Source organism: Thunnus albacares, chromosome 8, assembly GCF_914725855.1.
Source record: "Thunnus albacares chromosome 8, fThuAlb1.1, whole genome shotgun sequence".
Taxonomy (NCBI): Eukaryota; Metazoa; Chordata; class Actinopteri; order Scombriformes; family Scombridae; genus Thunnus; species Thunnus albacares.
In genome coordinates this window covers 7,141,910-7,169,121 of record NC_058113.1, presented here as the reverse complement: position 1 = coordinate 7,169,121, position 27,212 = coordinate 7,141,910, and the positions used below count along the sequence as shown (strand labels likewise).

Sequence of the window (27,212 nt, the reverse complement as noted above, 5' to 3'; positions counted from 1 at the left end):
AATCCTCCCGAGCTGGCGTTGGGCTTGTCAGACTTTTCATTCCACTTCAGTGTTTTCAGAAAAAAAATAAATAAAGAAAGAAAGAAAATATCACAGCAAATTGTGAAGCGCCGGCTTCTTCTTGATACACGATATTTGCCGCATGCGAGGCGCAAATCACAGGTGACACAATTAAAATAGGTTTGACTTAACAAAAGGCGATTTAGTGTCAGTGACATTTAGCATCAGCCTCTGGCGACAGACAGGTAAAAGGAGCCAGTCAGCAGATTGGACCTGGGGGGGGGGGGGGGGGGGGGGGCGAGGGGGGGCGCTGGGGAAAGTGGGGGTTGTCTAAGGCTCTTCTCAGGATGTGGCGTTGCTGGGCACCATATTAACACACAAACACACGTACTGCACATCCATGACAATGGACGGCTACAAATCCCACTACAGCATTTCTAACATGTTACAGGATCGTTGATCTCTTCTCAAATGTAAATCCAGAACGTAAACTAACATTGCAAGCACTGTATGTGTTACGTAGTACTGTGTATATGCATGAATATAGCGTGTTTCATAGTGCTGTGTACATGTATAAACATAGTGTGCTTCATATATGTGGGAGAATGTATCTGGCTTTGGTAACGTGAATGGTCATTACAAGTGCTCGCTGCATGAAGGGACTTTCAGTGGTGTATAAAAGAGCACAAGACAATGCGGGAAGAGGCAGAGGTGTTTGTGTGCATACATGAGGGACAATGAGAGAGAGAGAGAGAGAGAGAGAGAGAGAGAGAGAGAGAGAGAGAGAGAGAGAGAGAGAGAGAGAGAGAGAGAGAGAGAGAGAGAGAGAGAGAGAGAGAGAGAGGAAGACAGAGACAGGGGTGGACTGTCCAATACTCTCCTAATAAAAGGTCAAAGAGATGTTTTATTCATGATCCAGGCAGCAGCAGCAGCAGAAGCAGCAGCAGCAGGGCCAAGGTTGAAATGAGCGTGTGTCCCCCGTTCCCCAGAGCCAACGCTGCACACAGCCTCACACCAGGCCGGCACACACTAACACCACTGACTCTTATCAATAATGTCAAAACACACACACACACACACCTCCAGTATCACTTATCAATAACTTCAAATCACGTTTTTTGACGGTCTGCTGTGAGCAAAATCAATGAGAGAATCTGCTGCCTAAGAATTAAGTGTAATACACTTTAAATGAATAAAGCTTGATATGGGGACAACAACTTGTGTGTGTTGGAGGCTGGAAGTGTGATATAACAGTTTCAGTAGAGGAAAAAAAAAAACAATATTCTAACACTCAACACTAAAACAATAGAAATCTGCTTCACTTGGTTCATTTCTTTGACTGGATGTTCCTCTGTGGATTGAAGGTCAGACGCTTCTAGTTGTCAATCTAATGTATCTAATGTAGTTAACCAATCCAAATTCTGCCATATGCCTGGTGCAACAATAATCATCATGGCTTGTGCTATGTTTTTAATCAAATAGTTATCTGAAGAATCTGTGTTGGTGAGTCAAGTCTTTACATTTTAAAAAGACATTGTTAAATAAAAGAATCATTTTTAAATCCTTAATCTAACAGAGCACAACAAGGATGGATGTCAATTCATAAGGGTTCTTACCTTTTAAATCTTTCTGAATGTGAATCTTTCATAAAAGAGAATCAGAAAAAGTTCATTTCAAAATCTCACATACCCCTCGAACCTCCTCTTTGATCTCATTCTTACAAAAAAAAAAAGAAAAAAAAAAAGAACTCCACCTCACCAAGACCCGCTTGGAGCCTTTATTTTTTAGTGCAGCCAAGAACATTTTTTGAGGGCGCTGACACACTTTCAGACTCAACAACCAAAGTAACCTTTAAAGTATTGATGTGGATAAATCACCTCTGGTCCTCTGACAAATGGAAAGATTTCAGCATGACAGATTAAAACTCAAGCAAACAGGTGAAGACCCAACCATCAACTCTACATATAGGAGTTTCACAGGTGTAAACTAAGGTTGACCAGACAAATGTGTTCACTTCTGTGTGCATGCATGAGCCTTTTCTTCTTTTAACGTGTGCGTGTCACTGTTTGTGGACGGTCTATGTGTTGCTCTTTGATCAGATATGAAAAATTCAGAAACACTGCTGTAATTTGATGAAAGTCAGATACCCCCTCAAAGAGGAAATAGAAGTCAGCACTTTGGCAGCTCTCGAAAGAAAAAAAAAAAAAAAAAAGTCCTCAGTAACCGGATTTAGAAAATGTAAATGGCAGGCCCATAGGTAGAGGTAATAACAGGGGTTTTAAACATGCACTCACCCGTTGTATGAACTCCAGTCCGTGCTGCTCGGCCAGAGCTCTGGCAGCTTTGATGCCTCCGTCCATCTCCACTGCGTAGAAGACATAGCGGTTGGTCCCACGATGCCCCTCTGTGGTCGCTAGAGTCCCCTGCAGCAGGCAGCCAACCACCAGCACAACTGCACTGAACATGGAGCCTTTCAGAGGACAAATATTTAGAATGATCACATAGTGGAAAAAAACATGTCAGTAGGGCGGCAACTAAGAATTATTTTCGATATCGATTAGTCTGGTGATTATATTCCTCATGAGTCAACTGTTTTGTCTATAAAATGTCATAAAAAAGTGAAAACTCCAATATAATTTCCAACACATGTTCAATTTGCTTGTTTTATCCGACCGAGAGTCCACCAACCAAAGATATTATATTTTTTATATATATACATATATATATGACAAGGAAAAGCATCAAATCCTCACAAGTGACAAGCTGGAAGCAGCAACTGTTGGGCGTTTTTTCTTGAAAAATAACTGAAACGATTAATTTTCAGTAGATTAATGATTTCAGCTCTACCTGTCAGACAACCTTTTCTTTTATGCAATAGTATCCCGCTGGATATGCCATCTCTTCATTGGTTCTTTATAATGAACTCAAAAAACTAACATTATAAATATCTTTATTAGAAAAGCACAAACACCTACGATTTTACTATTACCATAACACTCCAAATGCCATCTAACTACACAAATGAGTTTATGCAGTGTGGGATTCAGCATCTCAGCGCAGAGTATTGAACATTGGCAATTGTGAAACAATTTGCCCACAGCCACCTCCTCTGTACTTTTGCATGAAATCCACAGTGGCTGCCACCTACAGCATGTGAACCACCCACCTGTAGCCATAGAGAGTAAAACGTCCAGGAGAAATCTTTCACCCAGCGCGATGAAAGCTAGTACTCTGGCATCAGGGGCCCCGAGCGAGACAACACGCTCTCTCCAGTTCCCAACCCACACGTTTAATCTCCTGGCCTTGATGCAAATGCTTCTGAGAGCAGAAAAACAGCAGCGCTCTCATTGTGTGAACTAACTTCCCTCTTTAAGCAAAACAGGAACTTTATCAGTCTGTCTTTATGCCTGAACTTTCCTGTGAACAGCTCACGATGATTGAACAAAAAAGTTGTCATCTCACTCCTCTGAGTATCTACTCAACAAGAAAACACCCCATGCAATATGAGACGAACGCAGCGCTGAAGCACATTAATTGAAACTCCCACTCCTTTCCCCACATCATGCAATCAACATTTACTGTTGATCTGTTAAGTTTTTTTTAAATATATACACATCAATTTGTATTAAATGTAAAGCAACTACATATAAAGTGTTGTCGTACATGTGATTTTCCACATGTATGTCTATTGCCAATACACACAGCTTCCAAACACTAAAAGGCTTTGTCTAAGTAGACCTGCAACTATTAGGTAAACCATTTTGATAATCAATTGATTGTTTAAGTCATGTTTGAAGCAAAAATGACAAAATTATATGGTTCCAGATTCTCAAATGTGACTATTTTCTAGGGTTTTTGGTCTTTGGTTGATGATATTAAATGACATATTTTTGAGTTCTGGACTTGTGGTAAAAAAACAAAAAAACAAGCAATTTGAAGATGTCAACTTTAAGAATCAAAGTATAATCAAGTAAATAATCAACAGATTAATGGATACTGAAAATAACTGTTAGTTGCAACCTAACATGTAATCATTGTTAAAAAAATTGTTAAAAAGGTCTGCAATTGTCATACTTTTTGGGTCTATTTGGGCATTTCACACCTTAAAAATACATCCACTGACACAGACTAAAACTCCAAGCCAGAGGATTAAGATCTCTCTCACTCTATATAGTATATATATAAAATTCTGTTTGTTTATCTGACTTCACGTCAAAATCAAAGTGCCTCCTCCTGCAGCATTTTTCCCCCCAAACAACAAACGAGTGCAGCTGACCACTGTTTAAAGTCTAGAGCATCTTTCGGCTCCAATCTCCCAAGCCGCTGATTGAAATCGATAACCTCACTTGGGGCTCGAGCCCCAGTCAATCCCACTGAGGTGCAGTGCCAGCAGCGTACACCCACCCAGCGAGGAGTGGGCCTCGGGCAGAGACAAAGTAGACGGGGAGAGAGGGAGGGAGAAAGAGAGCGCACATTAGACTAGAGTACAGGGGAGCCACATTGAACAGTGTCAGGGCCTAGGGGCCTACTGGGACGCTGATAAAGTACCTGGACATTTTTATAGACAAACTACTTATTTCCGTCCTCATATCGCTTGGGAAGACTGATAACTTTATATTCCTCTCAGGCAGGGGAATGAAAGGGGGGATGGGGGGGGGGGGGCTTTCAAGAGTTTAATTGATCAAACTGTAGCCACAAGGGTTTTTTTTCTGGAGATAAAAGGGACTAGCACACTCTCCCCTGTACAATACAGAGATCTTTTAGAAAGCAGACCCAATGAAAAAGAAGAATGTAACTCATTATGCAAAGTCATTACAGGCTTCCGACTACACTCCTTAAAGACGGCTGAGTTAATGGTGGAATTGTATCGTAAGGATTTCCAGAGGTCAAACTACCTGTCATAGGATAACATTATTTGAGAACGTCCAGATTATTGCTCCAAAACTTATAGATAGCTGTTTTGAGGTCAAACTTAAATATTGCATGTTAAACGTCTGACAACAGTAAAGTATCATGTTATTAGCTTACAGAGGGCATTGTGGCCTATTGTTGTACAGAGCGATGGCAATGAATGAATGGCCTTGAGCAAGGCACCTCCAGCAGGCCCCTACAGCTGACTGTAGTCCAACCAGTACTGATATTAATATTTGAGAGTTTTAACAAATCTGAAATCTGCTGATATCCATTTCTTTACATTAACACACAAAGCTTTTTGATAAGAATACTTACTACTGTATAATCAATACTTTAATGTTAATGGATCACATGATTAGGGTCTAACACCCCAATCAATCGATTATCACCCAACTTTATAGTTCCCCTCAACTCTACGGAGCAGTTTAGTGTCTTTCAGGACATTGTTTCCAGCCTGCAACTTCAGTCTCACTACTCTCACTGAGTTGTTTTCGGCCACAACAGGAAGCTGTTTTCAGTTTTTTTTTTTTGTTTTTTTTTTTTAAAAAAACAACTCGCCACTGCATACTATCAGCTCAGCAACAAACAGAAAACAGACAAAGTTGGCGACTAGTTGGTGAAGATAGCAGCTAAAGAGCCAGATATTTCCCTCAGGAGTTGATGGAGACAAAAAAACAGCCAAATAGCATATTGGATTCATGAAGTGGCCAGAAATGTGACTTCAGATGAATGCTAGTGTTGCTCAGTATCTGCTAGGTGCATAAATAGACAAGTGTTTGCTAAGAGGGTTAGGGTTAGTTTTCCATAATAACTTAACTAAGTGTTTCCACTGCTCCAAAGTGGCCAAAAAAAAAAATCAGTTAAAAAAAAAAAAAAAAAAATCAGTTAATGGAGGTTTAACATGTAACATTGACAGCTGTCAGTGTTTCTGGTGAACTGGTAACATCTGGTCTTGCAGTGGTTCAGGAATGGAAGCCCCCATACTGTAGACTTGGGTACACCTTCACAGGTGTTTTCACTTATTTGGACTGATTGCATCTCCTCTCATGACTGAGTGGATATGTACAGACATTTTCCTCACTGCTGTTAGCTTTGTTACACCTACTACGGCGGGTAATAACACCTTTTTGATTTTGGTGACCTCAGCAAAAAGGCCTCTTTCACATTTGGACATGTCATAGCAGGAAAAGCACAGGTGTAACTAATGATATTAATGACAGCTGCATTATCTTTACTTAAACATTTATGTATGCTGGCTCACTGGCATCAATTACTGGGACACCTCAGTTATGTTATTAGTCACACCTGTGCTTTTCCTACTTTCCCCAAGTTAAAACGTCTCATGAGAAACAGTATGTACAACTACAACCTGCAGGACGTCTAATCAGGCAGAAAGGGAGAACACCTGTGCAGGTGTGTGGTTTGGACTAGTATCTTATTTTACAGTTGTTGGCTCTTAAGTAGTCTTTCAGTTGTTACCAATAAGAAGCCTACATCACTCTCATTGATTAAGTTTGTTAGGGAGGCTGGAGTACTACATCTACTGCAGGCATCAGTTCCTTACATACTTTGATGCAATCAAATAAGGACAGGGTGGATTAAAATGTGCATTTAGAAAATTATCTGAATTCGGTTTTCACTCGTCAATAGTTTACTCTTGAACTGTGGTGATATTCCACAGACAAAATCCAGCCAGGTCCAGTGCATCAAAAGCTTGGTAACGAGGCTACATCTGAGGGCGAGGGGAGGGGGAGATGAAACAGGTTCAAATCTCACTCCCTCCGTGGACTACAGTGCATAGAAAGGATTGAATGGGTTTGTAGCTTAGGAGGAGAAAAAAAAGCATTTACCTTTCCCATCCAGGCGACAGAGCCTTCACACAGACGGACGGGAGCTCGATGTATCGTAAAAGAAAAAAGATCTGCCGACGCGTCCATCTTTATTGTCTCCACTGACTCCTGGTAATAAAACGTGCAAATGAGAGCATGCAAAACGCCACATCTATCGTGCATGTCCTCACTGGACAAGTCAAACGTGCAGAAATCACGAATTGTAAGTCGACAAAACGAGCACATCCACGGTGTGTGGCGGAAGGGGGTGATTTTGTAAAGATGTGAGAATGCATTAGAATGCAAGAAATGGTGTGATGGCGAGAGGGACTGTTGGGAGAGACAGATCTGCATATGGAAATTAGGGTTAGCGTGGATAAAATTCTACATAAAACGCTGCATTAGTTTGTATTAATTTGGGCGGGACACCTGCAGCGAGACTGAAGGGCACAAAAACTTGACACCAGTCTGTGGAAAAGTCATGGAGCTGGTTGTCTACCAATTAAGTGCATGCTAAATGTGTTTATGCTAATACTGAAGACATTTTTAAGATGTTGAGCAGTGTTTGTTGAGTGTATTGCTACATACATGTCTTAGAGGCCATATCTTTGTGGTGTAAATTAAATGTTTTAAATTTAAACTCTGCTTAGGCTATGTCAACAATATAGCCTACGCAGTTTTTAACTAATTAAAAGACTCTTGAGTCTCATGAAGGTGAAAATAGTGGTTAACACTGTAAGTATGTACAGAAGGCATTTAACTTGCTTGTTTCATGAACGTCTCGCGAATTAAAGACGCTGAAACGAGCAACAGTAGTGGACAAACACGAACAAGGAGCATACTCTACCTGCGGAGGAATAATGTGACGAAGAAACCGGAGTGAAGGGAGACCTCTTGTTTTGTGCAGCTATAGACCAGAGAGCCACGCCCGCTGAGAAACTTCGGTCCAATCATCGAGCGCGGGGCGTGTTGGCGCATGCGTGGTATTAACGCGCGGGAGAGACTGAAAACCCAAACAACGGCGTGATGACAGCTGTGTAATCTTACTTTGCTTTAAATTTACGGAATATTACATCGCATAAGAAGCAAAAACACAAGGTTTGTCAATGTTTTAATTACATTTGTCCTCCTGGCCGCTCTACTGTCTTTAGTTTGCATGTTAGAAATCCTGCTGTCTTAGTTTTCTACCGCTAACTGTTCATTCAACACAAGCAGGTACAGTTCAACGCCACCAGAAAGTTAACAGATAGTTAACGCTAACATACTTATGATTTCGCCTTATGTACTGGCACACACACACACGCATTGTAGAGAATTAATTATCCTTTTAAAACTGCTGCGGGTAATATTTACACACTCGTGTCCTATTAGCTGCTTGGTTAGCTGCTGGCTTGCTTGTTATGTTACCTATGTGGACATTTAGGCCTACTAACTGTTGTTTAGAAGCAAGGCAACAACAACTGTAAGATTTTTAAGTTTTATTTCATACAAGTGAATTATCACTTACCTCAGACAGCTGTCTGCTGAATGATAGCAGCTTCTGTTTGATTTAACACTTAAGGTTACTCTTCTGACCTGCAACGATACTTTGTGCATTTGTTATTGTAATGTTTTGCCTTGTGTAGCAATACTTACAGTATAGTATAACGTTGTACTCTATATATATACTTAATATATTGCTTTGATCTTATGGTATGCTCATATTCAATCTGCTTTTACATAGTAACGTCTCTTATGCCCGGGCCTTCTGCAACATGTTATCGCTGTTTTAGTAACAGGCTAATGTCTCATCACTGTGTTTTGTCATTAAAGGTGATAGCGATTATGACTGACAGCATGGCAGACGACTTCAGCCAATCCCTCACCCCACCAGTTTCCCCCTTCGCAGCAGACAGCCTGTATGAGCTCACCCCAGCCCAACCACCATACTTCTGCTGCTCTGAAACAAAGGAGGACCCAGCTGGAGCATTATCAGCTGAGTCATACACTGCTAGAGGCTCCCTGAAACGGTACAGTCACGATCTGTCAGTTAAGCCTAATCATAAAAACATATATTCTCCCTTAGAGGTCAACAGTTTTCATAGAGCCTTTTTCTGTGCAAAAAGAAATGGTCCCAATGAAAACTGTTGACAGAGACATCCATAGATTATCCAGAGTATCTGGGACATTGTTCCCATTGTCAGTTTCTGATGCTTTGAGAACAATAAATGAAGTTCCAGTCACCTTCATTGTGATGAGATGGCAGCACAAGTGTCAGCAGTGAGGAAAAATTGTAGTTAATAAAGTCTTACTGATGTGAACGTATCCACTCTGTAGGTTGCTGTTGCGTCTTGATCCGGCCCCTGCAGAGTATGAGACAGACACCGTGGAGCTCTTTGGCTTCCCGTGGGTGACAGAGACGGCACTGGTGGAATCTACAAAGCTTCTCTTTGGCCTGTTCAGGTAAGCCAAGATGTAAATCTCAGTTAAGTTTGCTTTTACAGTAAGTGCATTTCTAAAGTTAGTTTAAGTTCCTTTTCCATGGTTGCAGAAGTTTAGTAATTGTACAGTTCTTGACAGAGCTTTTTTTCTGTGTAGGCCTAATTTGTGTTTAAAAAACTGTCCACCATGACTCATACACATGCACGGTCTTATTTGCTTGTTGTTATATTTCAGACAAAAGGTTTACAGGCTGGAGACCTTGGTGCAGTCCAGTTCACATGACTTTGGTAAGCTTGATTATACAGTCCAGCTAATTATTAGGCTTTTAGTTTTTAATGTCAGTATTTTGCCCACACAGTGAGCCATTATTTGCATACATAAACAGCGCCTTATGTGTTAGTCCGAGACTTTCATTTACATGGAGATTCATGTACAAATATTCACCGTTGTGATAGTGTAGTGTTAACAGGGCATTGTGCTTTTAAATGATCATGTTTAGAGAGTGAATTTTAGCACACATTTTCATCTACAAAGGGGGGGAAAAAATCAAAAGAAAGGTTCACTATGCTTATTTAGATGTCTCAAAATCAGCCAGCTCCAAATTATGAACCTTTTAATCACCTTGGCTTAAGTATGGGTTGAACTCCACACCTTTTAGTTAAGGAGCAGTTGGTCTAACCAGTGAGCTATATTGTCAGGCAGGGAAATTAGTTTTCACAAGGCAACAGTCTCCTGAAGAGATGTCTAACTTGCTAAAGACAATACACGTACAGCATGCAAGTTAACGATTAGCAGAAAGGGTAGAGGCAGGATAGAGTAGGAGTTAAGCCCACCGCTTGAGGACTGGTAGGTCAGGGTTGGAGCACCTCTTCGGTTAATCAGATTCTGTCCGAAATTTAAGAAATTCTGAGAAGCGGCTTCAAATAATGCATCTCCATCTGGCTCAGCCGTGCCCTCTGTGGCAACAGCAGACAGCATCACGTGTGACGGCCCCAGTGGGTCCAGCCTGGAACATTTGTCAGTAGTGTATGTAGTGTGTGTGTAGTGTTTTTTTTTTTTTCCAATACACTGAAGTACATGTCTAGCTTAACTGGATAACATTCTACCCATTTGCTTTTTAAAAAACTACAGAGGATTTTAAAATGTTGAGCCTAATTAGCATCACCTAATAACACTGGACATTTTAAAGTTTGAATGGGGTATGTGTGACTGAAAAGGTCCCAGTGAACAAGGACAAATAATAAAATATGAACATAGGTGTAATAGTATGCTTTGCTGAAGTGAGCATACAAATTATTCAGATGTGGCTAACTTCCAACAAATGAGTTGTCCACGAAAATATTTTACTTTAGTGTTGGACTCATGTCTAATGAATGATACTGTGGGCTTGTTTTACATAAGAATTACAAATACTACCCACAACAACTCTGTTGTGTTTTAGGTCAGGCGGGCAACCTCCACTATGAAGCAGAGGAGCTCAGACAACAGTGTGTTTCCTTTCTTCAGTATGTGAAAGTCTTCCTACACAGGTAATTCTGTATTGTAACACTCTCCCATTCACTCACCTAGCAGTCCTCTACCTCTAATTAGTTGATCATTGTTAATAGTGAAGTCTGAACAAAGTAACTGATGCGTTATTTGATGATCTATAAGGAATCTCACAATTTAACACCCACCTTAAACAAAATGTGGCACTTTCCTTTTTTTTGTTGAGACATGCTTGTCCTTATTTATCTGTCTAGATACTTCAATGCTTCCAGCACTCTAGATGCAGGTCTATCACACCCCTATGAGGAATTGGAGGGTAAGCTCCCCTCTGCTCTTCTGGAGGAGCTGTTTGGTATCACTCTCCTCATAGGACGACTCAAAGACCTGCCTGCCAACATTCAGAGTGCCTTCACTATACAGAACCAGGGAAAGGTACTGCTATATTAGTTAGCCTGCGCAGTTCTGACTGGTTGAAGGACAAAATATTGTCAATTGTAGTTCATGCAGAATTTGCTGCTGCAACACAAAGTAATAGAATGATTCATATGAACAGACTTTTTTCAACTACAAGCATCTTCCCACACAGAACTGATTAGTAGGAGTTTAAAAGACATTTTGATTGATCTTCTACTTTGGCACTGAACTGCTATTTGTATTTCTCCCATAGATTTTTCCTCCCTCTTGGCATTTGTTGCACTTGCATCTTGACATTCACTGGTCTGTCTTGGAGATCCTTCACCTGCTTGGCCACAAGATGCAAGGTATGTGTTTGCTTTTTGCAACAGAATGCCCAGATAGGAAATGAAAGCTAAAGCTATTTAAATGTGAGATGTGGCTTGTATTATGTTAAAGTTTCGAGTTCTTGTTGTACTGCAATTCACTTTTAAGTTTAATAACATGCACTTTGGAGCACTTTAAAACTCATTATGGGACTAAAACTGTGTAATAAAATGAAAATGTGGAATTGTTGCATAAATACAGTAACAGAATTATCTCTTCAAGGCAGATTAAAATGAGGCAGTTTGAATGATTGTGCATTGACTGGTATGTGACAGCTAGCACAAAGGGCTAAATATTCTGACTTTCAGCTCACGGTGAGTCATTATCATGGACATAAGCTTTTTGTAATTTTACCTGTTCTTCTGCCCAGGCCAGGTGGTATACGCCCACCAGTTTGTGAACCTAACGGGAGAGAACCTGACTGATATCAGTCTGTTTGAAGAGCACCTGTGCAGTCTGCTGTGTGACCTAACTGGTCTAGCCATAGGCAAATACAGCAAGGTGGGCGGCTGGCTATAACTCACTTCATCTTGCTGTTGAGATGCACCAGTACTATTTCTATGTTAATTGGGAAATGTGTCTAAAACAGCTTATATGTTGCATGCTCAGTAATATAGTATTACAAAATCTAATCAAATAATAATCTTGTATAAAGTATAATCTTCATGTTAGCTTACAGTGTTAAATGGACCCTGTTCATTTGTAGGTGAGGCCTACAGAGGCTCTCGGCAGCCATCATTACCTTTGCTCCTGCACCAAAGAGCTGTGGGTCCTAGTCATGCACCTTCTGGAGAACAGGAATAAAATGTTGCAAACAGAGGTAACGCAAATACACACATGTGCACAGTCACACAAAAGATATGACTCTCTCTCCTGGCTAAATTAACCAAGGTATGTTTCCCCCTCTCCCTCTAGTCTTTCTGGAGCTACATGAACTTGTTGTTGAGGTCTCTGGTTTCAGGGAAGCCTGCAGCAGAGAAGTTCAGTGGCCTCCCCAAACACTGCAAGGACCCTCTGGGATTCACATGGTGGCTGGTCACTCATTTAGCAATGTTAGGCCAGTACGGTCGTAATGGCACAATCCAGAATGAGGTAAGACACTGAGAATCACAATATTGACACATTAAGATGTTACACTGCAAAATAACCTGGTTATACATATTAAAGTGTTTTCACAGGGTTCCCACTGTTTTTTAATGTTTTTACTAATAAGCATTTAAGTATGAATGCAGGCAACACAATGACTTTTTACCCATTTTTTCCCCATTCATTTTTTTATTTAGAGTATATTTATAGGGTTCGTTCGTTGTTGTTTGTAAATGCATCATCCGATTTTATCTGCACCCACAGAAACATTTGGAAGACAACTGGACTTTTGTGGAGGAGTTGCTCAAGTTAACTTGTAACCCCAAGGTCTGTTTCTAGTTACAAATCCATTTTTAACCATTCAAACATATCAAAAGAGTGTTGTTTTCCTTTTTTAAAAAAAATATTTATATTAAATGAAACTGTACATATGTGTATTTGTGCAATAACAGGGAGGTCTAGCAGAGGAGCAGGTCAGGATGCATGTGCACTGCTGTCTCAGTCTGTGTCTGCTGTGGGGGCCCAGCACCAGCGCTGTCTCCACCCTCTGGGACTACTACAGCAAGAATCTGGTGAGGTTAAATGCAATACAGATGAGAGAAGTTGCTCAAATTTGATATGTTGCCTCATTTTAAGCATATCTGCTACAGACAGAGCACATTTACCTCACTTTTGTAATATAATTTAAACCACCACTTCTTGAGGTGATATATTCTTTAATTTCTTTGAATGTTGGATGTTTCACTTTTGTTTTGTTGCTGTCATTCTAATAGCTGTACTTAATGCAGTCTTAGATTCTTATTATCAGTTGCGTTATATTTATTGCATTTTTATTTACACACTTCTAATTCTTTGTCATGTAATTAAATGCGTTATAATTGGTCATGCAGCAACAAAGGCAAATCTTTCAACACATTTTCCTATAAGCTATCACCAAGGCCTCTTCATTGACATTATGTTCTGTCCCTCCACCCCAGAGCGCCTCATTCACTGTGCCCTGGCTCGGGGTGTCTGGTCTGGGCACTCTGTGCAAGACGCCCCTGGCTCTGTTGGAGCAGGCCCGCAGCTGCTGCTCCCCCTCTCCCCTCTACTCTCCCGGACACACCCAGCTCTACCGCTCAGCCAACTCCTTCCACATCTTCCTGCGAGTGCTGGCCCTGTGCCTCGCCCAGGACAGGGCTGGTGGAGTCCCACAGAGACAGATCAAAGGAAGGTAAGGATGGAGAGAAGTCTGGCAGGCTTTGTAGTTCTCGCCTCTTCACATTCGCTTCCATCATGAAAAGTAGATCTCACAACCAGGCAGTTGACACCGTATACATTATGTACTGTAGGCATTAAGAAGCAAAACATGGAGTGGTGGATATGAGAAATAATTACTAATCAGGCTTGTAAGACTCCTTTTTCCCCTTGATCTTCTAATGTGTGATGTGTCTAGTTGGCTGTTTGGATTTGTGTCTGTGTAGGTGCATACTTGCATGAATACACAAACAACATGTGTGTTTGCACACTATCATGCATTTCAGTCTTGTTTGTGTGCGTGCCAGGTGCACCACAGTCTCCCAGTGCATCTTTGATATTTACTCAGACCCCCCAGCGGAGCAGGTGTCTCAGGAGTCAACCACCTGCTCTTCAGCACAGACCAGAGCCAAGGAGCCTCCTACTGATGCACACACTCTGCACCTGCTCCCTAGAGCAGTGACATGGTTTCAGAGTGTGTGAGGCCGCTGGATGGAGGGAGTGTGTGTCTTTGTAAAGGAAAGAAGAGAGGAAAGATCACAGGCTGATGTGCACGTCAGAACCGAGCGCTGGACCATCCTATATCCCAGGCCGGCTGGGCGCCAGCGAGAGACAGCCGTAGATAAATCCGCCTAATGACTTCCCTCTGTCTGGAATGTGCTCAGTAGCACTGCAGACATGGGGGCTAATTAGCTAACGAGCGTGGCGGTTAATTCGCCTTAACGAAGCTGTGTTGGTTTCCAACACGGATAGAGAGGGGAGCTTGGGTGGTGGGGAGCGGGGGGGGGATGTGGATGGTAGGCAGTCTGGCAACAGCCAGGCTGGGCTGGGACAGGTCCAGATCCCTCCCCCTCTCTTCCACCTCCCCTCCACCAAAACTATCACCACTACCTCCTCCCCCTCAGGAGGCGCGAGGCGTGCCGACTGTATCACTACAACGTTTCGGCAGCGTTCCCACTCCTGGCCGGGCTCTGCGGGACACCCGCGACGACCGCATTAATGGGATCGACTGCAAGCATGTTGATCTCCAACGCCAGGAGTTAGGAGCATCTGCTCGCCTCCGGAAAAAAAAGCTGTCCGGAATAAACAAACAGACAGACAGGTTGGGGGAACATAGAAAATCCCAACTGCTGCCTCCCAGTGCGCTGCTTATATCCCTGTTACATATTACCCATTCATCTATTTAAATCTCCCTCCCCTCACACTTCCACTACATGCTTGGCCACCTTCTCCTTTTATAGTCCTCTGTGGGTGTAACTAAGCTGATTTCAGTGTTAACCTGGTCTGTCTCAGTTCCTTACTCGTTTTTCTACACTCCTTTTTATCACTCATACTTCTTACTCTGAGTTTGTCTTGGTATGCTCGCTGTTTGTGTTTTGACCCAAACAGCAGCTCCACTCACCTGTGTGGGCTGCATCTGTGTTTGGGGGTGGGTTGGGAGGAAAAGAGGGGGGCTCTTGCCTTCTGTGTTTTCCTGCCAGGCGAGCAAACAGCAAGCTGGATGTGAGGCTGTGCGTGTGTGTGTGTGTGTGTATATGTGTGTGTAGTTTTATTGATCTCTCTCTGGTGTTGCAGTAAATTGGTTTGGCTGTAGAGAGAGGGACCAAGCGCCTACTGCTGTGTGTCTGAGTGTCTCTGACATTTAACATGATCTTTAAAGGCATTTCTCCACAGTGCCCGCACGATCTAACAGCGTGCTGGGTGGTTCTCCATTCTTACTCCCTCTCTCGCTTTTTCTGTCTTTCTCTCACCCACATACACTTACACACACACACACACACACAAACAGATACACATAGGCCGGGCAGCCAAGCCTCTCCCCTGGAGCTGAGAGGGTGATGGAGGCAGGTGGTGGGGTACATGATGGGGGTGGAAAGTTCAGTTAGTCAGCATTTAAAGTCAGGGATTTCAGAAGAACAAATCACCTCCCAAGAGCTGGTCAGTGGAAATAAAGAAAAATGTAAATTGGCTTTAAAAAATGCAGTTTAAACGTTTCATTGCCTCAAATTAAGTGATAACTGGAAAGAGCAGATGCTGTAATCTTGCTCTGTTTCTCTTTCTGTAAACCTTTTTTAAATTGTCCATCTCTTGTGCCACATTTTAAAAACATTGTCCTTTCGTCTCTCTTTTGTTCTCTATGTTTTCAGGATTTACTCAAAGTTCTCCTCAAAGAAGATGCAGGAGCTGTCGGAAGCAGGCCTCATGAACTTCCTACTGCTGTTTCTGGTGGTGGCCAGGCAGGTAGAGCTGGAAGATGTGGCCAGCAGAGCCTGTGAGCTGCTTGGTTTCCTGCCCTCTAACTGCCCCCCTGGACACCGCACCCTGGTCTGGAGGGGGCAACTGTCACTGCTGTTGTTATTCCAGGTATGTTAGTTAATTAGAAAAAATCATCACAAAACACATATGCTAGTTGCTGAATTTAATCTGGCTTTTTTGATGTAAAAATTCCACATGTTCAAGAATTTTGACATCATGTGATCATTATTCCAGGAGAGGGGTCTGGATGTTGGTGCCCAGGCCAGCTGGCTGGCCTCCTCCTTTAATGAGACAGCCAAGGAGTTCTACAATAAGACCACAGAAGTCTCTCGCAGACTTGCCCTCTGGGGGCCCCTTGGTTCATACCTGGAGGGTGTGGCTGAGGTTTTTGAGATGAGCACCAGTCTCAACCTATCAGAGGAAAAACTGCTCAATGAAGGGTTTGATTGGTTGATGCCTGCTTGCCGCCAATCCGAACTGAATTCTGCCCTGGGCTTTCTGCAGATCGTCCTTGGCCAGCTCAGGTGAGAGAGTTTATATAAATATTCACCAGCTCTCAGGTATCTCTTATTTTTTCTCAGCCTCTCATTCATTTTATTCACTGATAGCTGTTCCCTCTCAGATAGTAGACACTTTTAGACAAATGTTTTCTGGCCAAGGCCAAGTTAAGCTTTTATTAAAATCTGATAAGTGGCTACAGCAGAGGACAGTGATCTCTTCTGCTCTTCCCAACATTGCCAGCCCAGAGTCCACTCAGTCTTCATACTGACAATAGGTGGATTGTCCTGTCAGCAGGCATGAGTGTCTGTAAAGACCCTGTGCTGCATTGAGGCCCCTGTTAGTCTCAGGAGGCCTAGTGGCCCCCAGGTCACCCTCACCAGGTGTTGGTGGAGCCCTGAGTAGAGTTACGGGCCCAAGGGACCCTCCATGGACCCTCCTGTCGTCATGGGGACAGCAGCAGTGCTGTGGGTGTGTTGAGAGACTGTGGTCAGTAGGGCGTCAGGACCGGTTCAACTGTAGGACACGGGTGTTCGTTACATGTACAGCCCCAGCTGAAGGTCAGAGAGCCACAGCTGAAACAGTGTCTGTTTATTTGGAGAGGTAAAGGTGGGAACAGTGGCAACAGAAGATAGAAGTCAGGTGAGACTGGAAGGTTATGGAGTGAGGAATGACGTGTGATCTTTCACTGTGGAATTATCTGAGTTAAAATTGGCAACCCTTTAAACCTTTCATTTCCACTGAACCATAATAATAGTAAGTACAGTAGTAGTGAGTACTTCTAAACTTTTTGGATCATTAGTTACACCAATATATTCAAATTGTTATTTAAAGTCAGTGAACCAAAACCATAAAGTTGAAGGCAATAAACCAAATTCTCTTTGTGTTTGTCAATACAAGTGACCCCTTTCACATTATACATGGTCATTTCATCCATCATTTATATAAAAATATTGATTAGAGCAGCTTTGAATCAGAATGGGTGTGATCAAGAAGTGAAGTGAAGAAGAGTATAAATCTGAGCAGGCAATCAATGCCAGATGTAGTACTTGGCATATTACAATAGACACACATTTCAGTTGATAACAAAAAAGATTTAAAATTCGATACCCAGCCTTACAGACATACAACTACATCATCCCAGTTTCACTGCATTACTCAACATGCATGTATTTCTTAAATTGTTTTTTTTTTTGCCCCTAGAAATAATTTATGTTATGTGGAGTTTTACTAAGCACCTAAAGTATCACCAGTACTGCTTCTGTATACTTGCGCTACTTATAAAAGGTTAATAAATGAGCTGAAACACTAGAATAAGGACATTGTAAAGTGAAGTGTTACCGAGCCCTCTCACTGATCACGTAGGTGTATGATTGCTTTAATTCTCCAGTGTATACATTCCACCCTCTCCACCCTGCACACACACACACAAACCTACACACCTGCCCACACACCAAAAGTGAAACACTAACCTAAGTGTACTCTCTTATTTCAACGCCTGGCTCCCATAACACGGTATCTCGTTAGCTTAGCTAATTCCCAAACTTCCCATCTCAGATCTCGGGGTTGGAGGGCACACATTTGCACATTAATGGCCAAGGAGCGGGAGAAGAAGAGAACTCCCAGAGGCCCTCTGTGTTATGGCCCAGACCACACTGACCCATTTAACCAAATAAAAAAATACCATGCTCTCTCTTTCCAGTCCGTCCCGCCAAATTAAACATAATTCTTCGGCCTGGCAATTCTCGGTATCTCTTTGTGATTAATGCCTTTTCTGTGACACAATTAATGGGTAATTATGTAGCCTGGCAAATTTAGCCTGTGCATCATTATGTCTATTAAGAGCTGTGTGGAATCTGCACACATTAAGAGAATTATTCTGCCAATGGCTGAGGCAGTGGAGGGTCCGAACATTCACCCTTGATAGCCATCGCCATGGCGCTGAGGCAAGAAGCCAATCCCAGGCATAATTCCTCAGTTTTATTCCTTCCCATGACCCTCTGCTGCGGGAGGGTGGGGGTGTCTCTGGTTGATGAGGTGAGCTGGCATTGGCACACCCTGTTGGATCTGTTTTCGGCACAAACAATTAATCCCCATCTCCTTGGCTTGATAAAATACAAGCTTCCCTGTGAAGCATTTTCCTTTGTGATCATTAAGACCTTTTACCGGATATTGAGCTTTTCTTTTCATAGTCAAGGACAACTACTGTTAGGTTACTTATGAGAAACTTAGATTAGAAGGTAGGAATCAGTTACACCCATACATTTTTTTGCCATCAAATTTTTATTGCTTTTACCACATCCTTGAAACATACCCACTGTGTAGGTGCAGCAAGACAATATAGTATAACCACATACATTTATCAACATGTATGTATGTCCCCCACACCAAAGAGTGGGCCCCCAGGTTTTACAACCTCACTCCTGCCCTGGCAACGTTCCCCTAACCACCTTACCCCACCCTCACTGTCACCCCTCACCCTATAACCTCAAATAAAATAAAACATGTCTACAAGATTAAGGAGAAAGATAAATTATGCCTAATTTACACCTAATGGAGGAAAAAAAACATTTTTTTTGATTTCACCTTAATTACAGAAGTCCACACATATACACTATACTGCAGTATATGGTCTCCTGTATTCTTCTGATTGATATTTTTATACAAAGTACTGTATATCAACAAAAAATATATAGCCATCGAATATGGTTAAGAGAATGTGGGGGTTTCTATCCCACAGCACAGAGGTCAAACCAGCAAATAAGATACATTTTTGTTGGACTGATAATGACAAGGAAGAATCATCATTCAATAGTAATAATATTGGGCAACAAGGTATTTCTATGCTAAATAAATGAGATAGAGCGGAAGATAGTTGTCTCCAAAAGAGTGCCACGCCAAGACAATCCCAGTCCATATGTAAGGAAGTACCAATGTGGTTGCACAAAAATCACAAACTGTGAGAGAAAGTAAGTTGCATAAGAAAGCATTTTCTGGGAATTAAATAAATTCTACATATGAGTTTGAAATGTAACAGTTTATGATCAGGATTTTGGATATTTGAAGTATAGTTCAGGTTGATTTAAATGGTTTGCAAGTCAGTATCTCAGTTGGCATAACCAAGATCATTACTCCATCTACAAGTTGATTTTTAATTTCAAAAAAAGTATAGTTTAGAAACCAGCCCTCCTGTGCTGCTTCTAACATCAAGCATGTCAGGGAGAAGTTCAGAGGGATGTGGTGAACCACATGGTTCTCCGTAAGTTCCAAAAGCTCTTTTCCTGGCAGGTTGTACACCATACACAAATCATTCTTATTCCTTTATCATCCAATGTATCTGATAAGATATAGGTCCGTCCAGTGCTCCATTGGATGAAAGAAAAAGATGTGCCACCAGTTACAAGGTTAATGTTTTGGAAAACTGGACTTTTTAAGGATGCTTGTAGTCATTTTTCTGACAGTATCTCTATATTAATGCAAATGACATCATGGGGCCTAATTTCTTTCTGGCTGATTTGAAAGGTAATGCTAATTGCACAAATCTTATAGACGATGAGGGAGAGGCAGGTGCTCCTCTACACATCTACCAGATAAACCAATGCGCCAGGATTGACCCAAACAGAGACTCAATGTCTCAATGGCAGTCAGGTGGTGTTACACCCAAACATTTTGAAACAGATGGATGGACGATATTAAGGAGAAAGTGATCATAAAGTACTTTCAGTTGATGCCTGGGGGTGTGTTTGATGTATCTCTATCTGTCTGTCATCAAAGGATGCTATATTTTATTTTGTGTCTGTATGTTGCATGCAGCAGGGGGAAGGGTTAAACGGGGTCCCTAATGGTACGTATGCGTTCAGTGTGTGTGTGTGTGTGTGTGTGTGTGTGTGTGTGTGTGTGTGTGTGTGTGTGTGTGTGTGTGTGTGTGTGTGTGTGTGTGTGTGTGTGTGTGTGTGTATGTTTGTGTGTACACATTGTAAGAAGCCGCAGTGAGGAGGATTAAGTGGGGTCTCTGACGATGTCTTGTACAATGAGGGTTGATGGGTGTGAAAGGCCCATTCCGCAGTAGTAACGAGGCTAATGAATTCAGACTCTAATCGATTGTCTCAGCTCTCTCTGGATTAGATGCAACCTTGCTGGAAGGGAAGGCACCGCTGAGGTGTGTGCGTGTATGTGTGTGTATACCATAGTAGCAGACTAGAGTGCGTGGTTGAGGACGGGAAGTAAGGTGGGGGGGGGTGTAGCTAGTTCCTCTATCCTTTGCTTTCCCCAGCACACCTCAACCCCCGCATCCCCGCACCCCCATCCGGGCGAATGAGGGGGACAGGAGGATCATCTCCAGTCTAAATGAGATTACAGCTCCTTCAGCTGCTTATCTGGGCTAATGCCAGCCACTGTGGGGCTGCTGTAGCGGCTGGGGCCAGGGCCAGGGATGAGCCAGAAGAGCCAAAGTATAGTCTGTGTACAGGGGATCAGCATTAGGCTCCACTCTATGCCTATGATATCCTCCTCTCCTTCCCCACCTCTACCTCCACCCCGCTCTGCTCCACACTGCAGCGCACCGCCGCACCCAGTAATCCCCCAGGAGAGAAGAAGAGAGGGAAAACACATGAAGAAGGAGTGAAAGACAGAAACAGGGGAGCAAAAGGATTTGAAAAAGTAGAGGGCGGAGTTGGGGGGGGGTGTTGTACACAAGAGGGAGCACTATGTTTGGAATTTCCATCGGATAGATTTGTTTATCTGCTTTCTGTGTGTATGTGTTCCTGTGTCCTTCCAGACGGGTCCATCAGCGCGGTGTCCAGTCAGCACCCTCCTTGGCCTGGGCGCCTACCACCAGTGTGGTGAAAGAGCGCCACCTAGCGGTAGCAGCAGCACTCTGGGCACACTTCTTCCCCTTCCTCCGCAGCCTACGCCTCTCCCAGACCCCTCCAGCACAGCTGGCAGATGCTGCTGCAGGTCAGCTACGCCCACTGGGAGGAAAAAGAGACACTGAGTGAAGGGAAGAAAGGGCTGTAGGAAGACGGGGTGGGAGAGAGCAGGAAAGAGTTTTGAACAAGAAATCAGTTCAACCGATATGAATTATTGATAAGCAGAAATTTGAAATGATATAGTCATTTTGGATGAAGGAAGAGAATTTGAAAGTGTGATGGCAGGATACAGAAAGACAGAGACTATTGGTTAAACCAGCAAAAAGAACCTCAACATGATCTAAGATGTAAAGATTCAGAGAACGTAGGAAAGAACAGCAACTTAAGACACATGCTTTGCACACTGCACATGCATCCACTTCCTACTAATTAAGACACAATAAACTGATTTCACCTCCTCAGGCTTCACCCTGCTGGCCTTTGATCTGCCCAGCTCTGCCCCCCAGGACCTCCAGCCCAACCCAGTCCAGTCCATCCTGCAATGCTTTGGCTGGGACGACATGGTTCAGCCACTTCTGGTGACTCGCTACCTTCCCCATCTGCTCCAAAACAGGTACAGTTAGCCTTAGAGATCTACCCGCTGTGACTTCACCTCAATTACAAAGCATTTTTATCACATCACTCCTGATGGGAAAACATCAGGTCAGTCAGATGAGGATGATGTATTTGATTCTGTACCTGCCAGCTATCAAGCTTCATAAATGGTAAACAGCACTTGACAAAATTATTTTCCTCAGGTCCTGTAGGTATATTGGACAGTCTCTAATCAATAAATTAGGGAGTGAGTATCCTTGGTATTATAAAAATAGGTTTTAATGAAGAAATTGCACCGATGCCTCTAAACAGAATACAAAATGTAGTGCATCTTCAAAATTACACTCAAGGGTACAAAACAACGTGACTGTTTCAACCTCAAAGGTCATCCTCCTGCCAAGTGATATGAAGGTGCTGCACCTGAATATAAAGGCAGAACAAGGACACTCTTCTTATTTATTTATTGTTTGGAAGTACCAGCCTGCCAAGCCTCCATTCACTTCTGTTTGTGCTGCTACCAATATGTAATTTATAAAATGAAGTAATGGTTTTATTAACGTGAAAAATTTAATTAAATTACCACACCTTAGATGGGAATTTTCACCTCCCACCATCCTTTCAGACTCATTAAAAACTGTAAGTCGTCACACGTCAACTCTGAAGGGAAGGAGCACTTTTAAGACAAGCAGTTTTCAATGTTTATGCCTTTTTGAAAATAGAAACAAAATTTATAACTTGGTGTAGATATTTTCCTGTCAGAGTAGAAAAATGATGACCACTTCAGCAGGATGAGGCATAAAATGTGAATTTTAACATTGATGTCCTGTGTGCTTACATGGCATATGTTCTCACATCCTTAACCTCTTTCTGTCTACATATTGTCTGACTCTCCACCGTCTATTTGTTTATCACGGACTAACAACTCAAATATTGAATGCTTGATATTTATGCATATTTCCATCAACAGTAAAGTTCAGTAAACCTAATAGTTTTAATAATTACATGTGTTATATTTGTCTTCAATGATAATCTCTGTCTTTTCCAGTGAGCTGGTGTCCTCGCTAAGCAGTGATTCTGGCGTTGTCGTGTCGGGTTCAGCACAAAGTCTGTCAGTGAGGGCCTGGTTCAGATGTGTTCTACAGCAGCACCTTCACAAGAACCCAGATGGATCTGATAGCAGAACAGGTGATACCACTGGATCCAAATCTTCAAAGTAATATGGTGGTGTAATTTCTGGCACATCATGGTATTCAGACAGGTCTATTCCAGACTGTTACAGAAAAGACAGGAAATATCAAGGACTTTTGCAAATGATTCACTTCACAGCTATACCCCTATGTACTGTATATATATTTACAACATTTTACATTACAACAATTTTTCACACATTACATTGTGTATTTATACCTTTTATGGCCATACCTCTCAATCAAACTGGACTCTAGAGTATTTGTGCTTTGATGAAATTTCCAAAAAAAACAAACTTGGAAGGAAATACATTTTTTACATTTTTTTTTTTTTTTTTGTTGCACCAGCCACCCCATCTCTGTTCTAAATATTGTTATATTTTTGCAGGCTAAAACCTCAGGCTTGTTACCTTTACCTGTCTACCTTGTATTAGAGATAAAGGTTACATTATTATTTAAATACCCAGTGTTTGTGCCTGCGTTCCTCCAGGCCGGGCCATGGAGGAACAGTTGTGTGAACTGACTCGGCTGGTGCTGAGGCTGCCTGAGGTGGACAGTCTTCTGCAGAGAGCTGGCCTCCAGCCCACAGCCACCAGGACAGATCCTATGTCAGCCCTGGAGATGTTTGTCAAGGTAACAGATACTCGCAGGTGACACATACACCGTTGCAGTATCAAAAAAGTTTTGTGTGTTTTGACATTTTGAAAGTAATACATTGTCTGCTGTGAGTTCATATAGGATATCTATGATTTACACCTTTATGTCCCTGAGACATACTATTCCCCTTAGTTTGTGCATATAAGACATACCGTACGCTGCATATCTGAGTAAAATTCATCCCTGCACCTTTACATAAGTGTGCACTATGTGATGTATTCTGAGCATATCACTGTCATATCTGATCTCTACTATGGCAGCTTGCATTTACATGCAAATGTTCCCATGAATTTCTTTCCTTATCTACTTTCTCCTGGTGTCAGGCTGTGGGCAGTGTGTACAGTGGACTGCAGGTTTTGTCTGAGCGTTCAGCCATGGTGACCAGAGCTCTGGACTATATCGGTGACATCCTGAAACACATTAAACCCTCTTTGGTCAGCAAGAACCAAGAGGGAATGCAGCTGGCCTATTGGGCTGTTGGTAGGTGCAGATCCCATATACCTCAAACACTTTAAACAGTTCACAAAGCTTCAAGAGTACTTTGTTTCTTTACACTGTTTTTACAGTGTGGTCCAGGTCACAGACTGGAGTCAGGATTCATTACAGTTGTGTATCTCACTGTGCTTGACTCTATTTTACACGGTGTGATCCAGGTTGCATTGTGAAGCACTGGAGCCCCCTGCTGGCCACTTCTAAAGCTCAGCAGCTGCTGTTCCGCATTGTGGATGGGCTGCTGCTTCCCCACAACCTCACACAACAGGACAAAGCTCTCAGGGACAGCCTGCCACTTTATCTACAGGTGAGGTCAAACATATATTGCATGCACACACAAACTCAAATGCATCTTGGACAATCAGGAGACACAGCCGGCTTATTATAGTTCACAAGATGTTATTTGTAGAAGAGAAGTGTAACCCTAGTCATCAAAACCCTTTGGTTAGTCATCTGTGTCATCATCTGTGAGTCGTTTGTTCGAATGTTTCCACTATCAATTCATTTTCCTGCAGGGTCTGTCGGTGGCCTCCAGTGTCTCTCAGTCGCAGGGTGTTTACCTGAAGCAGCAGCTCCGCTCTGTTACCCGCAGATATCTGGACCATTTCCTTCCTGCCTCACCTTCCATGGGCATCATTGCCAACCACCCAGTGCTTCTGGGTGCCTGTGAGGCAAACCCAACCACCCGGGGTGCAACACTGAGAAGAACCATCCTGGAGGTGCTCTGGTAGGTCTCCATGCTTCAAGGCTTCATGTTGAATTCTTGATTCAATTTGAATCTTATCATACAGGACCGAACCACATTGTTATTGATATAATTTCTCGCTTTCCAATATGTTTTTATCCATAAATATATTTTAGTTGTTGGGATCAAAGATTCTTAGAAATGCAATCTCTGATTTCACAGCGAGAGCTTCCTGCAGTTCAAAGGTCATGCCCCTCCACCTCGCCTAGCATCAGTCCTCATGTTCCTGTTGGAGCTCCTGAGACGTAACATGGACTCAGACCCCGCCCTCCTCACTGTGCCACTCCCCTCTCTGCTGCGCTGTGTGATGCTGGTCAATGAGCCGCAGGGTAAGATCATGGCTCTGCATACACACACAAAACAATCTGAGGCTTATGCTGTGTAGCTTTTCTACATCGTGGCCATCTTCTGTAATTTAAATCAGTCAGGTCTCATTGAGTGTCCTTCAAGTTTTGGTATAGGGCATCCTTTAGCTGACCTGGTGTTAAGTGGGGCTCAGGATTTTTCTGTATACACTCACTCACTGGACAGTGGTCCTTGAGAAAGAACTTTGAGTTATCTATAAAAGCACAGATCTCTGGGTAGCATGAATGGGTGTCTCAACAGACCACCCTCCCTACTCGTGTGTAGCAGGGAAGAGGTGGACGTTAGAGTGAAGCATGGCTTGGTGTCAGCCTGTTTTATAGACTGAGTGTCTCTACCCTCCCAATCCTGGCTGGATAAGAGCTTCTGATAATGCCATGCAGGAAATGTTCCCGATGTGAGAATCTCACTAATGTTACTCAGAGAACCAAATTTATGTAAATAACCCACAGTTTTGTGGTGATTATTTTGTCTTTGTAAGATCATGCACTCATGTATGTTTATGTGTATAGTTGACAAAAAATAATGACGTATCACTGCAATGCTTGCGGCTTTCATCAGTCCTCACTTTGGGGTAAATTATGCAGGAAAAAAACACATTTTGACAATTCTGATTTTGTTTACAGTAATCACTGACGCCCTGTCTCATGATATTTTGTGCAGTGAGGAAGACGAGCACAGATGCCATACAGCTTGTGGTTGAGCGATGTGCTGCTGCATCGACAGAGGGACCGGTCGACCAGATGATCACTGTCTTACAGTAATTGACAATAATATCTAGCAATAAATATCTGCACCTGTATTAGAGCTGTGTGGAGTTGTAGTCAGGATGCACAGAGCCTGATATAGGCACTATGGCGACATAGTCGTAACTAATTAAAACCTTTTTTATCTTTCAAGGTTTTTATTGTTTGTGTAATCTCGATGCTCCTAGGTCATTTGTGGAGGAGAATGAGGGCGTCTACGACAGGCAGGTATTCAGTGTCCTGGAGACAGTGGCTGTTTTAGATCCCTCTGTGGTTCAAGCTCTCATTCCCAACCTGTCTCTCAGTCTGAGAAACACTGAATACAAGAGAGGACTGGGCAAGAACACTGCCTTAAGGTGAGCCAGCACATGAATCACACTGGAAGCCATGAAGACAGTACTCATTGTCTTAAACTATTTTTAAGTTGTCTAGACATTAAGCAGGTGTTATATACTGAACCAGAAATGTTCTGTGGCTGTATGCTGTTTTTTTGACTGTGGAAACTAATGTGACTGCTTCATCTCTCTGTTTAACAGGGGTGCATACAAGAAGTTGCTTTGCCTCCTTGGGGAGAGTGGGCAGGCAGAAATAACCAGTCTGGAAGCAGACTAAAAACTTTTTCCAAAAAAAAAAAAAGGACCTGACGCCAGTTCTAAGAACCTCTAGTTAGTCATACCAACCTTCTTTTTTTGCCAAATTTCCTGATTTGGTCATTGTGGTGCTGCTTTCAAGGTTATCTTACAAAATTTGAGGGTTTAGTGCATTTCATTGACATTGATAATGTTAAAACATACACTACTAGTGTTGTATGCTGAACTTTGAATGTTCTTAATGCATAAACCCAATCATGAACTGTAAGACGACTCATATCACCAGATTGTATATACTGTCTATATTGTAAAGAAGGTGCACATGCATTGTTAATGAAATAAAATGTGAAATTAAATAAATATAAATGTCCTCATGCCAGTTTCTCCACATTTTCATTTCAGTTCTATAGTGAAGAATGTGAGCATTGAAGTGAGCACAGACTATCTGTGCTTATACCATCA

At 42.4% G+C, this 27,212-nt stretch overlaps 2 protein-coding genes across 8 annotated transcripts in view; one reads left to right on the top strand and one right to left on the bottom strand.

The window, feature by feature from the left end:
• LOC122986849 (neuroendocrine convertase 1-like) overlaps nt 1-7,639 on the bottom strand; it is a 184,924-nt gene extending 177,285 nt beyond the window's left edge. For 3 of the 4 annotated variants that reach the window (XM_044358289.1, XM_044358291.1, XM_044358292.1), the window contains exons 1-2: nt 6,765-6,852; nt 2,295-2,470 (exon numbers count right to left, since the gene is read on the bottom strand). In XM_044358289.1, the coding sequence (XP_044214224.1) occupies nt 2,295-2,465 (171 nt within the window). In that variant the 5' untranslated portion in view covers nt 2,466-2,470; nt 6,765-6,852. Of the gene's footprint in view, nt 1-2,294; nt 2,471-6,764; nt 6,853-7,590 lie in introns of those variants that run through there. The other variant, XM_044358290.1, reaches the window with a different exon arrangement.
• Nucleotides 6,306-27,124, top strand: mms22l (MMS22-like, DNA repair protein). Of its 4 annotated transcripts, none has more exons than XM_044358288.1 (26): nt 6,306-6,327; nt 8,556-8,752; nt 9,060-9,185; nt 9,399-9,451; nt 10,606-10,693; nt 10,907-11,084; nt 11,320-11,413; nt 11,803-11,933; nt 12,139-12,252; nt 12,348-12,524; nt 12,783-12,845; nt 12,971-13,090; nt 13,496-13,731; nt 15,902-16,118; nt 16,245-16,534; nt 21,286-21,464; nt 21,839-21,989; nt 23,016-23,155; nt 23,648-23,790; nt 24,138-24,294; nt 24,468-24,613; nt 24,822-25,033; nt 25,214-25,380; nt 26,078-26,174; nt 26,349-26,516; nt 26,697-27,124. In XM_044358288.1, exons 2-26 carry the CDS (start codon nt 8,568-8,570, stop codon nt 26,770-26,772), a joined length of 3,708 nt encoding a protein of 1,235 aa, XP_044214223.1. In that variant the 5' UTR covers nt 6,306-6,327; nt 8,556-8,567; the 3' UTR covers nt 26,773-27,124. The 4 variants fall into 4 exon arrangements, with proteins under 4 accessions (XP_044214223.1, XP_044214222.1, XP_044214220.1 ...); XM_044358287.1 differs by lacking the exon at nt 6,306-6,327 and adding an exon at nt 6,808-6,875; XM_044358285.1 differs by lacking the exon at nt 6,306-6,327 and adding an exon at nt 6,887-6,966.
• Nucleotides 27,125-27,212: the final 88 nt, after the last annotated feature.

What these genes read in the sequence shown, in the direction of transcription:
- mms22l (XM_044358285.1), top strand. Translation starts at nt 6,892, where the DNA reads ATGAGAGCATGCAAAACGCCACATCTATCGTGCATGTCCTCACTGGAC. An exon ending in ACGTGCAGAAATCACGAATT is followed by an intron (nt 6,967 to 8,555) that starts GTAAGTCGACAA and finishes TTGTCATTAAAG; the next exon opens with GTGATAGCGATTATGACTGA. An exon ending in GCCTGCCACTTTATCTACAG is followed by an intron (nt 24,614 to 24,821) that starts GTGAGGTCAAAC and finishes ATTTTCCTGCAG; the next exon opens with GGTCTGTCGGTGGCCTCCAG.